This window comes from Ursus americanus, chromosome 1 (genome assembly GCF_024610735.1).
Source record: "Ursus americanus isolate L20-20 chromosome 1, mUrsAme1.1.p, whole genome shotgun sequence".
In the NCBI taxonomy this organism is placed as follows: domain Eukaryota; kingdom Metazoa; phylum Chordata; class Mammalia; order Carnivora; family Ursidae; genus Ursus; species Ursus americanus.
The window spans coordinates 98,725,694-98,742,032 of NC_142127.1; the positions used below are offsets into that span (position 1 = coordinate 98,725,694).

At 45.4% G+C, this 16,339-nt stretch overlaps 1 protein-coding gene across 1 annotated transcript in view; it reads right to left on the bottom strand.

Moving 5' to 3' along the window:
• SP110 (SP110 nuclear body protein) overlaps positions 1-16,336 on the bottom strand; it is a 38,544-nt gene extending 22,208 nt beyond the window's left edge. Inside the window, 10 exon segments of the mRNA XM_087864245.1 lie at positions 5-58; positions 1,153-1,233; positions 3,119-3,268; positions 5,191-5,259; positions 7,301-7,378; positions 9,715-9,756; positions 10,123-10,377; positions 12,185-12,353; positions 13,775-13,922; positions 16,202-16,336. Coding sequence (XP_087720371.1) covers positions 5-58; positions 1,153-1,233; positions 3,119-3,268; positions 5,191-5,259; positions 7,301-7,378; positions 9,715-9,756; positions 10,123-10,377; positions 12,185-12,353; positions 13,775-13,921 — 1,045 coding nt within the window. The 5' untranslated portion in view covers position 13,922; positions 16,202-16,336.
• Positions 16,337-16,339: the final 3 nt, after the last annotated feature.

Below are 16,339 nucleotides of genomic sequence, written 5' to 3' on the forward strand. Positions count from 1 at the left end.
TTACGCTTTTCCCCAGGAGATTTTCCCGAAGATGGTTTATTTCCATTATTTGCTGGATCTAGAAAGTAATTAGAAAGAAAGTCATTTTAAACAGGCTTTAAACTTTGTGACCACCTCGTTTCAGATAATACTGAGTTGGCAAAGCTTTGACAGTATTATTTCGGTCCCTTCCCTTATCATGGGGAACGATGGGGTCTGAAGAGGGCTCTAGGGGACCAAGGTGCTTGTCCTGTTACACCATCCTTTATCCACGGGATCTTGGAAAAACTCACTCATCCTTTACATGTCTCAATCTTATCTGTAAAATTTGAATTCATTATTCAATCTTCTCCAAAGATTGTTGTAAAAATAAAATGAAATATCCATGAGAAAATTTGCAAAATGACTCTATAAGTTAGTGCAATGCGGGAGAAACTATTAAAATGATCATTTGTATGTCAAGGTGGTCAAATTTAACCCATTCTTTCTAACAACAAATACTTGTCATTTGAGAGTTGCATTCTGTGAATTTGTGACACAATGACTGCATTGCCAACAAAACGAAGAATGTTCGTATTTTTCTCCCCGTCTGAGGATAGTGGTAGCAAATGCACAATGGTGGAGGTGGTGAGGGCAGAGGCACCTGTCCGCGCATGCCCACAATGATCTCAGCTGCACTGCTCAGGTGGTTATAGTGCTCATTTGTGCTTGGGATGTGCTGTTCTCCTCCCAATTCTTCCAGAAAGGTCAAATGAGAAACATGGAAATTCAGATCTTAGGAAAAATGTTGTTCCATGGCCTGGGCACTTTTAATAGAGTACCATGAATGTATTTAGAACACATTCAGCAGGAGTGGTATTGCCCCAATGCAGAAAAATTGGTTTGGGGATTGGGGTGGGAAATTTTACTCTTTTCATGTATGAAGTATATAGATAGATATTTATTCCTCCTCAAGATAATTATCTATCTATCTAAACGTAAATGGATATATAATATATGTGTGGTATTAAAATAGCATAGGTTGTGTTTATGATTAGGAAAAAATATCTAAGAGGGCTCCTCAGGGCAGTGATAATGGAAAAAAGGGTTGAGAAACACTGGTTTAGAGCCAAACAGTTCCGATTTGGGCTCCTGGGGACTGCACGCTGAGACTCTGCGATCCCTCCTCTTTACCATGCAGGATGCTTGGGGGTGTGCTGGGCGGCTCCTGGGGGCTCTTTTCTTCATTCATTTCTGAAGAGTCATCACCGATTTCTGAAAAAAGAAAAGATATTTCTTTCAGATCTGAGAAAATGCCCCCTGGAAAATTCCATAGGATTCTCCTGAGGTCCCAGGAGAGACTTTTTGCGGGGAAGGCAGGAGGTTCCAGGTCTTTCTTGAGCCTCCATAACCCTTCCTGAGAACGATTCTATGCCTGGGTCCATCTGCCACTCTGGGGAGCAGCAGAGTAAGGCTGGACAGCAGAGCGTCCTCTACCAAGGGAGATGTCCAGCGAGGGGCAGTCATCTGAGCCCCGAGACCAGAGGCTCAAAGTGAGGTCGTGAATCCCTGGGGTACCCCAGAAACCCTTTCAGGAGATCTTTGAGGTTAAAATTGGTTCCCGACTAAGATGTTCTTTGCCTTTTCACTATGTTGACATGTGCTCACACGGAGCAAGAGTCATGGCCGGGAGAGCTTCTGGTGCCCTAGCACAAATCAAACAGTGCCCCTAAAGCTTGCAGTCCTCCCTGCCACAGACCATTAAAAAAAAAAAAAAAAAGCCAGTTTCACTTAAGAATGTTCTTCATGAACCAATTAAAATGATTAACTTTATTAAATTTCTACCCTTGACTAAACATCTTTTTTTTAAAGGATTTTATTTATTTATTTGAGATAGAGAGAGAGCAGGAGGGAGAGGGAGAGAGAATCTGAAGCAGACTCCCCACTGAGCACAGAGGCCGATGTGGGGCTGGATCCCGTGACCGAGATCACAACCTGAGCCACAACCAAGAGTCAAGAGTCGGATGCTTAAATGACTGAGCCCCCCCCCCCAGCGCCCCCGAGTATACATCTTTTTAATAGTCTATGTGGAAAACTGGGGAGTTCGTATAAAGCAGTTCGCTACATCTTGAAGCATGAATGTCTCGAGAAAAATACTTGTGCGATTGAGCTGCAAACTCACTGTAGGATTCAGTGAACTGATTTTCCAAATGTCCAAGATATTATAAAATCCTATGTAAGTAGATCACTTAAAATGCAAGACAGCATAATGCATTGTATTGCAACAGAGTATAAAAAGTAAATTTTTAAAAAAAAATTTATTTTACTTTATTTAAATTCAATTGATTACCATAGAGCGCATTATTAGTTTCAGAGGCGTACAAGAAGTTAATTGATATGGTCTCAGTGCTATGTCACCACTAACCTTTAAGAAACTATCCCTTCTTGACTTTGGGTGAAATATCAAAGACGAACATACACAGTTTTCTCAAAAAACTGCCAAAATACTCCACCCTTTTGAACTACAGATCTTCATGAGCTGGATTATCTTCCTGTCCTTCCACCCAAGGGATGTATCCCAACCCATCGAACACAGAAGCGCCTATACGAAGCCAGCCGTCTCTGATTAAGCTAGACGGTAAGAGGTTTGTAAACATGTAAAATGGTGCCAGTCTTCTCCCCGTTTTTGTATTTGGAAAATATATTTGTTTTTCATAAGAATGTGTTATTTATGTTAACAGGTAGTTGGTATATTACTGTTACTTTTAAATGGATTAACACGTAAATATTTTTGAACGATGAGTTTTAATTCCTAATGAAGTACATATAGATGAATATACACGACAGAAACAAAAGGTCTTTAGGGTCCTCCATAATTCTGAAGAGTGTGAAGAAGTCTTGGGACCAAAAAGTTTGAGAGCTGCTGCCTAAGGTCACAGCTGAGGTCAGCTGTGCCGTGTGGACGGAGCCGTTTCTGCACAAAATCGTCTCGGGTGCAGCAGATCTTTGTTCCCTCTTGTCACACACCCCTCACCACCTTTCTCCACACTTCTCCCTCCTTCTACTGTCACCTTTCCACATCCCCCTAATGCGGTGCCTGCTCTGTGGGAGACCCTCCCACCCTGAGCGTTCAAATGGCAGATTCTGTCCCCGGCCTTACCCTCTGGTCCAGCGGTTTGGGCACGTTCAGTCTTTGCCTTTTGGACCCTTGTCATGACATTTGACTTCCTAAGTGAATCGTCCTTCCTTTGAGTTGCCTGAGCCACCCCTTGGAGCTTCTCTTGGCTTTTGTGCTGAGGTGAGGTTCTCCCTGGGTGAGATAGTGGAGAGTCTGTGAATAGTTTTCACTGGGGTGCCCAGAAAGCCCCTCCTCCCCCTCCCACGCCGCCAGCCCCCACACTTTGAGATCTCTGTGCTCCTGGGCCTTGTTTTCCTCCTGCTAGTTCTCTGTAATTATATATTTTTGCTGGTGTGCCCCTTTCTTTCTACCTTAGAGTCACCAACTGTCTCGCCCCTGCACAAACTGTTGAAATTAATCAGACTCCCAGAGCAGTGGAATTTCCTTCCTGGGCCCTGTCGTATGACACCTTCATCCTGGAGGTGGCCACATCTGAGTAAAAATAGCCAAGTGGCACAGGAGGAGTGTTATAAAGTACCTCTCCAGGTTCCTGAGGGCCTAGGTGTGGATCAGGAGGGATCCAAGAGTCCCTAGGTGTCTCTAGTGGGGAGAGTGCAAGGTATCAAAGAATTGAGGTGCCTCGTGACGGAGTGAAAGTCTGGAACAAAGAGGATTTGCAATGGGTTGTCAAGGTTAGGGTTCTCTTTCCCACGGTCCTGGATGCCTTCATTTTGCCAAGGACTTATATTTATGTCTTTGGATCTGATTTTTTATTGAGTGCCAGAGTGGCATATTGTGGGGAAATTAAACTCCCTTGATTTCTCAGTGCTTCTGTAAAAAGCCCTAGCCTCCGGAGACATAGAAATAAATACAGAATAAAGATAGGGATGCTTGCTTTCACTTCCCTAGAAATATTTTGCTTTTCACATACCATGAGAATGAGATCTGTAGCCAGTAAATTGCTGTCTGATCTAAAAGGAAAATAAAACTTCTCATCTCCTGAGATTGCCAAATGCCTACAGCAGGGCTAGCTTCCTAGGTTCAGGTCCCAGAGTACCAGGATTACTGAGCCCTCCCTCCTTAGGTATTCACACATCAAAATGGATGAAGCCCAGAATTTGGAGACATCTTCAGTAAAAGCTGGAGACCCCTGGGCTTTCTCTGCCTCTTGGAAAGAGGCATTTAAATTCCAAAAGATTAGGGTGAGGCTGCAGGATTGTTTCACTCTTATCTCAAAGCAGCAAAGTTTGTTTTTTGTTTTTGTTTTTTTCCTTCTCCTTTCAGGAGGGGAAGAAAATGGCTGTCCTTGTCCTATCTGTAAACAGAAAATCCATCATTCTCTGTCCCTTGTCTATGGGATATCATCTGCCGTCTCAGAAAGATTCCATTAGCTCTCTTCTGCCCATGGGTCTGCATGTGGGGGTAGATGCTGTGCTGTTACTGTGGCTATTGAGCTGGTTGTGCTATCAGTGAGGAATTCTCTCCCTGATCCAGGTGCCTGGGGTTCCTGCAGCGGTCGTATACATAAAGGATGTGCCTATGCAAGTGGGTTACTATCTCAGACGCTTCACAATTTTTGACAAAGCACTTAACCTAGCATGGCACAAGGGCACAGATAGCTAGCAGAAACTTGAAATGGACAGGTCAAAAATGGAAAATTCTGAAATTTCTCCCCCAATTATTTGCATCTTCTCTAAGCAACATATGCCACCATTCACCCGGCCATTCAAGCCAGATACTGAAGAGCAAGACTTGATTTCTCTCTCCTCCCCAGCTTCCAATTTATCAAGGTCTATCAACTCTACCACCAAGTTGGTCTTGAACTGGCCCTCCTTCCGTCTCCACTGCCAGATCTGAATGCAGAGTTCTATCACCTTGCATGCCATCTGCCCCCCAAATGGTTGCCCTGCTTCCATTCTTTTCTTTTTCCAATTCATTCTTTACACGGCCCCAAAATTGTTCTTGTCAAACGCAAAATGGGATCATGTCATTTCACTGATTAGATCTCTTCAATGTCTCCTCATTTCATTAGAATAAAATTCAACTTCCCGCAGCTTGACCTACAAGCATGAGCTGTCTGTGGCCTCTGACCTCCTCTTGTTCTCTCATCTTACCTTTTGGGAGCCTTTTTTTCTGGTGTCTCTTTTTTGGAGTTGACCAGATACTTCTTTTTCTTTTCTTTCCTAAAAAGAAAGGGTACACATCATCTTTTCATGGCTACAAACATAGACCTGTCAACTTTACACATCAACAATTTTCAGCTCTCACTTTTGGTCTTCAAACCATACTGGTGAGGAGGTCATTGGTGACTTTACTTGATGCTGCTTCGTGGAGTAATGAGGGAGAAAAATTCTAACATAGTGGAGGAGAGAGGGACACAAAGAGATGGGGACAACGAATTTAGCTAACTCATTTCCAGCAGTTTGGTTGTAAAATGGAGGAGAGAGCTATGGAAGCTGGCGAGGTGAGCTGAGGATCAAGAGGAAGCTCTTCTTATGGGCTGTGATAGGCTTGGGCAGTGGCTGAATGCAGATCCTGTGACAGGGAGGTGCTGAATTCTCAGGAGAGAGAACAGATCATGGACCCCATCAGGCAAGGTATAAGGATTGTTGCAGAGAGAAAGGGGGAACCGGAGAGGAGGGGCCAGAGGCACTTAGAGCTTGCTGGTAGGTAGCAGGAAGTGAGGGTAGTCCTTCCAGGTGCCTTTCTACGAAATAGGAGGAAAAGTAATCTGTTAAGAAAAAGGAGGCTGTGAGGGGGTCAGCAGTTTGAAGAAAAAGCTCAGGGTTGGAAAGGATCATTGCAAGAAGTGGAATTGTCATACAGTGTGGGAGGACCATTAATGCTGGACTCATGAAGACACAGCCTATGTGTCCTGCCTGCTGTGTGGCTCTCCCCCTCGGACGTAGTGTGCAGAAAGCAGATAATGGGTCCCTCTAAGACCTGCCAGAGGGTTCTAGGAAAAGGCAGAGAGAGGCAAGGCAGATTAAGATATCAGCAAGAGGTTATCGAAGCGATGGTTTGTGGACTCTAACCTGGTATGAAGGAGTATGAAGAGAGGCATATGATGAACCAGAAAAGAGAAAGGCCAGTGGACTGGTCACCCAAGTGAGGTTGAAGGACAGCTCCAGGGGGAACAAATTATATAAGGAAGAAACCAGGCAGGGATACTTTCAAATTAATTTTTTAAAAAGATTTTATTTGTTTATTTGAGAGAGAGAGAGAACGCACGTGCGAGCTGGGGGAGGACCAGAGAGAGAGGGATCGCAGACTGCACGGAGTGTGGAGCCCGATGCGGGCCTTGATACCACAACCCTGAAATCATGACCTGAGCCCAAAAGAGTCAGAGGCTTAACTGACTGAGCCACTCAGGGGACCCTCGAATTAATTTTTTCAGATCGGGCTGGGTAGGAGAGCTCAGAGATTGAACAATGGCTGTAGAAGGAGCAGACTTCAAGGGTTAGATGTCAAGAAAGAGAATTCTGAAATTAGTTATTGGAAGGTCAAGCGGGCTTCAACGATGAGAAGGCTGATGGGTTGCCTTTGGGTGCAGGAGGCCAAGAATCGGTGCAGGAAAAAGTCACTGGAAAAGAACTGAGGATGGATCTGAGGGCCTGTTATCCCCGTGTACCTTGAAGGTGTCCAGGATGGTGGCAGGACTTGAACTGACAGAAAAATTCTAAGTCAGCCTTTGAGTTGTGCTGAGGCATTGGGGACAAGTCAAGGATGATCGTGATGAAGGAGGGAGCATTTCATCTGAACGGTTCAGCCTCAAAGTAGAGGATGCAGGAACAAGGGGCTGGCCAGGGATGGTGGGCAGCAAGCAGTGGACGTCCTCCCTGCCTTCCTCCATGAGTGATAGCAGAGAGTATGCAGCCCTGTCTTAAAAGAAAGCAGTGTCCTCTCAGGGGAACCCGCTTTCGTTAAGAGGGAGGTACGACTAACCCTCCAAGAAGTTGTGGGTAAAGGAGACTGTGATGATTTCAGAGCAGGTGTTTGCAAGAGGTGCATATCTCAATGGCCATCAGTGCCTTCTGTCTTCCCTACAATCTTCGTGAAGGCTTTCAAGGAAGACGCAGTGAATGTGGGGGCTGCAGAGACAAGCTGTAATGAGCGTCATGACTACAATCACATGGTGGGTGCTTCTGACAAAACAGGAAAAGCAGAAAGCAGCTCCAAATTCACGCTCCCGATGTCTGCCGGAGAAAGACAACCCTTCCTTACCTTTCTTTTTAGCAGGTGTGCTGGATGCCTTCTGGAGCTCTTCGGGGTCATTTGGTTCAGGAGAGTCATCGTTCATCACTAACAAAGGAAAGAGAATTTGGTTCAGCGCTTGGAACAGGCGGAAGGAAAAGTCCCGAGGGAACTGAGGGGAGGGCAGGAGGGAGCGGGTCTGCCAGCCCGGGGGCTCCCTGGCTCTGCCTTGATTTGATCAGTTTGTGGTTAGCGTTCCCTGCGTGGCCATCCTTGTGAAGCAGGGAACAATTGCCCCACAGAGGAGGGCTCAGTGTGACCCGTTCCGAGAGGCCCCCCTTCCTCAGTAGAAGAGAGGAACGAGGGCTCTCAGCCACCCTCACACCGGGAACAAGGCTGCGAGCGGGGTGAGGGCTGACCTTGACTTCTGGTGGCTTCGATGAAGGGGGATGTCTTCACCATGGGAAAAATACACGTTATTGCTCAGAGGTCTGTGAACAGATATTTTTGAACCCCTCTCTTTGTCATTATTTCACCTTGAACAATAGTGAAGGAAACTAAGTGCCTTACATACTTCTGTGTACAAGGACCAAGAAAGCAGGAGCTAGCCTCTACTTGGCTAGCACAGGTTAATAGCAAATACATACAAAGTTCTAGTTTTTGCGGCACGAAGAAGACAGAAGGGCTCAAAGCCGTTATAAATCTCAAGTGAGACCCCTTCCTTCTTCTTGCTTGCACGGTGCTAAGAGGTCAGTCTCAAATTTCGGCCTGCTCAAGAACAGGTCATGGAGGCAGATGGCAAGCAGTCATGAGACATTTTAAATAATCTGTTGCATTTCAAATTATTTTAATTCTATCAACTCTTAAAAATCGAAGTGATATAGAAACGACTAGGGTGAAGGTGAAACTTCCCACAGTCAGGGTGGGGGCTGGGAAAAAGAACCATGTGGGCCACACAGTTTTTGTTTGCTTTGTATTTGTTTGGAGTAGTTTTGAGCTTTACCTTATCGCAGTGACCTCAGAGTGTCGGTGAGTACAGAGCTCTGCTCGGACTCGGGCCCCTGTCCTTTCCCCAGGGTTCCTGCCACCAGCCCTCATGGTGATGGATGTTCTCACTTAGCAGACCTCCTAGTGACGTTTGCAGCCCAGGCCCCGTGGGTGGTAGTGGGGCTCCTGCCCCTCATCTTCGGTGCCCCCGCTCCAAGTCTACCCTTCCCAGACTCGTCTCCCTTGTCCTCCCCAGGGTCTCTGGCGTGTCTGAGCTCCCGAAGGCTGGGTGCACAGCACGAAGATGGTGGTCTAGAGTGGCAAGGAGAGCCCCATCTCAAGAAGATCCAGATGGCCTCTCCTCTCGGTAGACATGGAAAGTAAGCAAGCTACAGTTTCTACATCAAGATTACCTGGCACGGGGCCTGGTGGGGGCATCTCTTGAGCATTTCTTTATCATTTATTTGGGGGCTCAGGTTCTTACCGGACACTGAGCAGAGGAAGAAGAGGAATTTCAGATCCCAGAACCAGCGAACAGGGACCAGAGGGGGAGAAATAACACCCGTCTATTCCAGCCAGTAAAAACGAAGGAGCCAACGGAACACCAAGGCCCAGCAAGGGTGGGATAGAGGGGGAGAGTCAGCTATCATTTCCTTTCAACTAGCTGCTTACTAATTTTCTTCTACTTTATTATTTTTTAAAATATTAATTCTAGTGTAGTTAACATACAGCATTATATTAGTTTCGGGTGTAGGATACAGTAATTCACTACTTACTAATTTAATAATTTAATTTTTTCTTTCTTTCGGTAATCTAGAGGATGGACTCTTCCACTGCTATTGGCTTCATGATCATGTTAACCTTGTGTGGTTGGCGAGTATTAGAGGAGTGAAGGAAACATCTGGACCAAAGAGGGCCCTTTATGCTCAGTATTGGAGAATCCACGATACCATTTTTGACCGCACCCGATAAAACTCCGTGGTTACATTCGATGCAATCAAAGTCCTTAATAATGATGGTTGGGAGAGATAAGAAACACAATTTCGGAAGCTAAATATTTCAACGTTTTAGCAGCTCTTTCAACCAGCAGATCTTTCAACATTTTATCATCTTTTCTAATAATTTCGATAACATTACTCTTAGAATCCAAACTACATAAAAATGAATATGATTGGAACTGAAAGGCCCCTGCAATCAGAGGGTGAGTAGTTGAGTAAGGGTCACAGAGGGGTGTATTGCGCAAGCTACGTGTCCGTTCTGAACACTGTTATTAGTTGGAGATCACGGCGTCGAACCGGTGTGGAGGCATCCCTGACAAGATGTCCTATGCGGAGCTGGGGCTTCAGTCCCCCTGTTTCTTTTTCTTTGTCACACCCAGTTCTTTTTCCTCGGGCTTCCGCCACAAGCCTCTGGGTTGGCAGGGGCAACTAGACTGAGTCAGCCCCAAGCAGTATTACCTCGCACGGTGTCGGAGGGCGTGCTGGGCGTCCCATGTGAGTCTTCGTCATCATTTATTTGGAATGTTAAATTTCCGTTGGTATTTGAAGGGAGGAAGAAAAATGATTACAGGATACAGGGACAGAGTGTCAGGGAGGAAAGCAAAAGGTAAAAGCACACAGGACAGAAGCACCAATACCCTAGGGCAGAGAGTTGGGCTGTTCCAGGGGTGGGAAGCAGGTGTTTGGGCTCTAGGCTTTCCCCAAGCCCCTGGCAGTGCCCATAGTCCTTCTTGGAGAAGTCTGTGTGGTAGGTGGGCACATGGGATGGACCAGATTAACAAAAAGGTGGGACCCTGGGCTTCTAGACATGACCACAGGTACCCTAGGCTGGGAAGGCACAGGTGTTGGACAAAGTCTTCCTCTTACCTGGAGTGATGCTTTCTTCCTGGGTGGCTCTGGGGAGAGTCACGGCAGGGTCAGAAGGGCTGGATGGTTCTCCCACGATCTCAGCGCTGTGCTGTGTGGATGTGCCGGGCTCCGTGATACTGGGTGCATGGGGTGGGTGGCTCTGGGGTGGGGGCAGCGGCAGCAGCATCTGGAGGGAACACCCTTCTGCTGGGTTGGCTGGGGCTTCGAGGAGAGTCGGCACAGCTCTGCTCCATCCTCCGCAGCAATTGACAACTGGGATTGGTGAAGGAACACACATCAACATCCTGGCTACTCAGAATTATTAGGGAATTTCTTTGTACAGGACTTCCGAAGGGTTGGGGGCATGGAGTGATTCGTCCTCCTCCAGGTGTAGAGAATCGAGTCATCACCAGCATCATCCATTTGTGGCCCTTTCCTATTAGACCTCTGGTCTAATACCAAAGTCATTTCACACATAAAGCTGAGTTTGACTTTGTACTCAGGGATTTATTTTTCTTTAGTTTTTCTTTAATTTGGTTTCAGAATTTAGACAATTTTGTATGAGGTTATAATTTTAATATAATGTTTTACTAAATAAATGCATCACACCTCCCAGTAGTAAATAAGATAAAATGTAAATTCCTTCACATGGTGCATCCTTTCTACTCCGGTTTCTGCTCCTTTCTGCAGAACGAGCTTCTGTGCCTCCCTGCCTCGCACCCTGGGATGGGCCACACCAAGCTTCCTCCCCAACTTCAACACTCCGGGCCCTTGGTTTTCTGCGTGCAGTTCCTTCCACGGCCAGGTTTCTCTTATGATTCTTCTCCAACATTTATTTCAGGAGTTAAGTTGTCTCAACCAGTGAACAGAAAAAAGAAAGTAAGGTGGGATTTTGGAGAGGGGCTTAGAACAAAAGCACAGAGTTGCAGATCCAGAAAGACGCATGAGCTCGGCTACGTCCGGGGGCATCACAAGGTGTGGTGCCTCTGGCTCTCAGACTGACTTAGCGTGGCCTCTAAGAACCCAGTCCTCCCTGTGGCGCCCCAATGCTACCAGGAGCACGGGCTCAGGTGCACCTGTGCCGGCTGGGAGGGGAGGTTTTCTCTTTCACGGCCCCTATAGCTCAAGGAGTCATTTCTTTTTTGGGGGAGGAACCTCTTGCTGTCAACAGTGGTGACCCCACTAACAAAATGTCACAATGCGGTGTGATCTGCTGGTCTTCTTCCTGTTATTCTCAGCTAAGTGAACCATGCGCTTTGGCCAAAGGGTTTGTCCTTAAACCAAAAGTGATCGTGTCACCTCTTCCCCTTGTCCTGGCTTCTTTCTTCCCAGCTCTGTCCTTGCTCATTCTCCTGCTCTTTATTTATCCAGCTCGTTCTCGTTGTTTCCAGTGTACGTCACATTCTGCTTCCTTCTTCTACCCTCTCTCTCTTCAGCTCCCTCTCCTCTCTTCTCTGGCTTTACACTCTGCCTTCCACCTGTCCTTGTTTGAGAGACGGATTGAAATCTCAGGCCCCGGTGCTAGGAAACCCAAGTAGGACAGCTGGCTCTGCTCTTAGCCGACAAGTAACTTTGGGAAAGTTATTCTGAGCTTTAATTTCTTCATATGTCAGATGGAGATAATAACAACTTCACAGGATTGTTTTAAAGATGATATGAGATTATCATGTAAAGTGCTTGGGATGATGCCTGGTACATAGTAAGTACTAAAAAAAAAAAGATACTTATTGTCCATCCCTATTCATTTCTCTTCCCCTCTGGCTCTCCTCATCCTTCTGCCAGACTGAGTCTCTGCAACTGCATCTCCGTAGAGACCATCCAGTGGGATAAACTGAACAACTTTCCCCCACTTCATAGAACAGGTTAGACGGAAATGTGTCTTCTAGAAATTTATCTTGGAGAGCTGGGGCCGGAGGCTGCTCTTCCCGGTGCACCTGTGAGAGAGCATGCTCCCTATCTTCCCAGAGAACCTGGCACTCGAAGTGCATAATTCCACGGGGCTGAAAGCCAACCCAAACTTTGAGCATAGCAACTTCTGGCATGATTTTATAGCCCAAAAGATATTCAAGAAGCCTCGTACCACTTCTGAAGCCCTTGAGAATCGTCATCAGGTGGGGGTATTCATGCAGGTTAATTCGGCTGAACAACATCTCCAGAAATGAGAGACTGAAGTTCTTTTCCAGGTGGGTGAGGATGTTGTACACCACTCTGGGGACGGGAACCTGATTTCTACAGGCCTCCATGGATTCCTTAAAAAAATGGAATCAAGGATTATTATGAATGATTATAAAATGGAATGGAAGTTTATTGTACATTTGTGGTTTTCTAAGTCATAAGAATGGTATTTCATTCTGTTAAGAAGGAATTTACACAAATGCATGAACTCGAATGTAGTAGAGAAGTCACAGCTCCACATGTTTACTTCTAGAACCTCACATAGGTTTGGACTGCTAGTCATAGGAATAAATAGTTTAGCCTTCTTTAAAATAAGTCTGCTTTGTGAACCTTATTTTAGGTACATTTAAGGGAAGAAAGAAATTTTAGGAAAGGGAAAGGGGAGTCAAAGGCTGCTACTGTGTAATTAATTCTCTAAGGCTGTGGGCAGAACTCTGTAGCAATGGCAGGAGAGAACTGACTGCATAACACTTCCGGAGCACTACTAGGCTAGTCCTTGGGTACAGAGCAGTGGATAAGACCAACCTGGGGCTACTCATATTGAGGGAGGGACACTGTCAGGTGGAGAAGATGGGCATTAAATAATAAACAAATAAAAGAAATGCCCGGTTGCTATTGAGAGAAGTGTTAGAAAGGAAAGCATAGGTTTTTCTAAGAAATCAGATGAGTGGGTTAAGGAAGGCTCTCTGAGCAGTGACATCTGGGCTGTGACGTGAAGAGGGGTTGGAAGCCACCAGGCCGAGACAGGGAGAAGACTGTTCAACCACTGCTGTACTTCCATGGGCCTGGGCTCAGGAAATGCATAAAAGAACCCCCAAATTATAAAAGAATGCCATTTTTGTCCACATAGCCATATCTTCCAATGCCTGCCTTGCTTCACATTTGAATGAACTGTGCACACCAAGCTCCTAGGAATGGGGAGGGCGCCCTTAGTGGTGGAATGGTATCACCCCTCCAAAAGGATGTCCACTTGAAACCTGTGAATGTGACCTTATTTGGAAAAAGGGTCTTTGCAAATGTAATTAGTTAGGGTCTTGCGATGAGATTATCCTGGATTAGGGTGGGCTCCGCATCACAACGACCAGTGTCCTTAGAAGAGAAGAGAAGGAGAAAGGACAGGGAGAGGAAAAGGTGATGTAGAGACTGATGTGCAGATGGAAACAGCGATTGCAGGTGAGGTTTCGACAAGCCCAGGAACACAAAGTGTTGCTGGTGCTGCCAGAAGGTAGGAGCGTCAGGAACAGACTCTCCCCGGGAGCCTCGAGAAGGAACCTACCCTGCCAACACCCTGATTTTGTACTTCCGACCGAAGCCACCTGGGTTGAGGTCATTTGTATGGCAGCCCCTGTGACCCCGTCTTTCCCTGATAATGCACATTTTGGACCATGCCTTCCAAGCTCCAGAAGCCGTAGGGGTTTGTGTTTTTGAAACTTCAATATTTGGGACTTCTTGGTGGGGGCTGGGCTGCCACGGGCAAGCGGGCAGCACGACTCACCCTGTACATTGTCTCAGTGATGAAGAAGTTGTCTCGGAGGCCTTCGAGGAAGGGAAATGGCTTGTATATGGCATAGGCAATCTCCAGCTTCTGGTATATGAACTGCTGGAGAAGAGTGTCTTCTAAGGCCCTGGTCATGGTGAACATCCTATGAAAGAGGCAGGAGAAGAGAGGAAAGACTCTGGGAACCTGGGGAGCTGCTCTTTGCGCTCAGTGGGCATCTTCAGACCGGCATCCTGGTTCTAAAGGCAGCCCTTAGCAGTCTGCAAAGCAATGCCTACCTCAAAGGCTCTTGGATATAAGAGGCAATGACAACACCCAGCGACCGTGGAGGCAGAAAGTGACCAATAATATGATGCCGAAATCCCAAAGGGGCTGCTGGTAAACATAAGACAGATATTTAAAATAGCTAATATCTATCGAATACTTCCAATGTGCCAGACTTTGTTCTAAGAGTTTCCCATGCAGTAACTTCTTTGATCTTCACGAAACCTTGCAACACAGTTACTATGATTGTACCCATTATACTGCGAAGGACACTGAGACGTAGAGATGTTTACTAACTTGCTCTAAATCGCACGACTTAGAACTGGTAGAGGTAAACAAATTCCGACTTTCTGCTTCTGGGTTTATGGTCATAAGTTCTATGGTCCATGGTTATGCTGAACTGAGTTAAGATTACCTGGGCAGCAGCTTAAGGCAGACACCAGCAAAGCTCGTAAAGAGGGACCACCCAGTAATGTGTAGAAAGACGAAAACCTGATAACATTTAGAAACTCTAGTGACCTACCTACAATCTTTGACACACAAGCAGGCCAAACACAAACAGTCATGAAAGATGTGAAAGACATAATTAATAACTGATTTATTATATGTATCAATTTCATATCTCAGGACAGACACACGCCTTTCCCAGGCCCATGCGACATTTATAAAAATTAGTCATTGATAGGCCAGGAGAAAATATCCATAAGTTATAATAGGCAGAAAACTTACAGATGACATTCTTGATAAATTGTCAAGAAAAGTATACTAACAAAAAGTTCAATCACCCAGAGATTTTTTTTTAAAAAACAAAATAGAGATCCCATTTGTCCAGCTTCATTTCGTGTATGATTGAGAACTAAACTGTAATTAATGACTGTTTCCAGGATTAATCCCAATGCTAGATTGAGCAACCCTGCTCTCTCTACTCATTCCCACATCCTTTAAGTTTGACAGGAAAAAAAGAAACATATTGTAAAAATAGAATAATCCATAACAGTATTGGAAAAGAAAAGATGCCATCAGGGGTCTATAATTGCGAAGAAATCCTGGAAGATTCAGAACAGGTGGAAGGGAAATCTAGCATCCATGATATAGACAGAATCTATCATATGGGGAAGAACACTGCAAAGATCAGCACAGAGCCAGAGAAAGCCAGAATGAACACGTGGTAAGAGGAGGAAATGGCCCTGGGATTACATTTAGGATGATTAATTATACAACAGCATCAGAACATAATATCCACCAGGTTCCTTATCTGTTATGATTCTCAAGAATGAAAGCAAGGTGCAGAGAGGTTAAGTAACTACCCGAGGTTGGCAAAGCAGAGCTTGTCTGACTCAAGCCCCCTTTTACTAGTACATGATATTGGTTCTCATATGCTAGTGTTCAGATTTTTATCATGTAAAGGAGTCTTAAAAACAAATAAGCAAAAGGCAAACATCCATGTAGAAAAAAAAGCAAAAGACATAAATAGGCAGTTAGGTCAAATGTGCAATAAATATATAAAAAAGCATGGCAATTCACTAGTAGTTGGGACAGTACGAAAGAAGAATAAAAACAATAATCACAGATGTTCCTGGTGAAAACGTAAACAGGTCCAAATGTTCTGGAGGCTAATTAAGCAATCAGGGTCAGATACTTTAAAGTATGTATTCCCTTGAATTTATTTCCCAGGAATTCCCAGGAATTTATTTCAAGGAAGCAATCATAAATGTGCTTAAGGAAAATATATAAAAAGTTCACGAAACACTAGAGGGGAACTTAAATGTTCTCTCATTGTCTCTTTCCCACTAACTACCTGTAGTTACTTGCACAATGGATAATAAATGAGTTGCCCATTTGGGGCAGAGTGCAAATCACAGAGCATGGAAGAGGAGAGTAGGGAGCAAATCTTGGTTCCATCCATAACAACAGGCTCGAATTTAGGGAAAAAAGAGTTGAGCTGTGTCTCTGCTCCCCCACTACTCCCACATCTGTCCCCCTTTTTCAGAGTCTCTGGTTAAATCCCACATACCTCTCTCTTTGGAAGACAATATTTTACCAAGAGAGAGGCTCACAGTTTCAAGAGTTGGATTCCCCCCTGTAGCTGCTGCCAGGAAATCAGCTGTCAGAGCCTAATCACCAAAAATGAAGAATAAAGCAGCTGAGACAAAAACCCACCTGGATGCTGGGTCTGCCACCTGCTCCTGCCCCTTTCCTGGGTCCGGCAGCCAGGGATCACTCCTGGAAGACGGAGAGAACAGCAGGGAGATGCCAGTGGGTGAAACAGGAAGTCTGTGCTTTGCCACATGCAGTGAG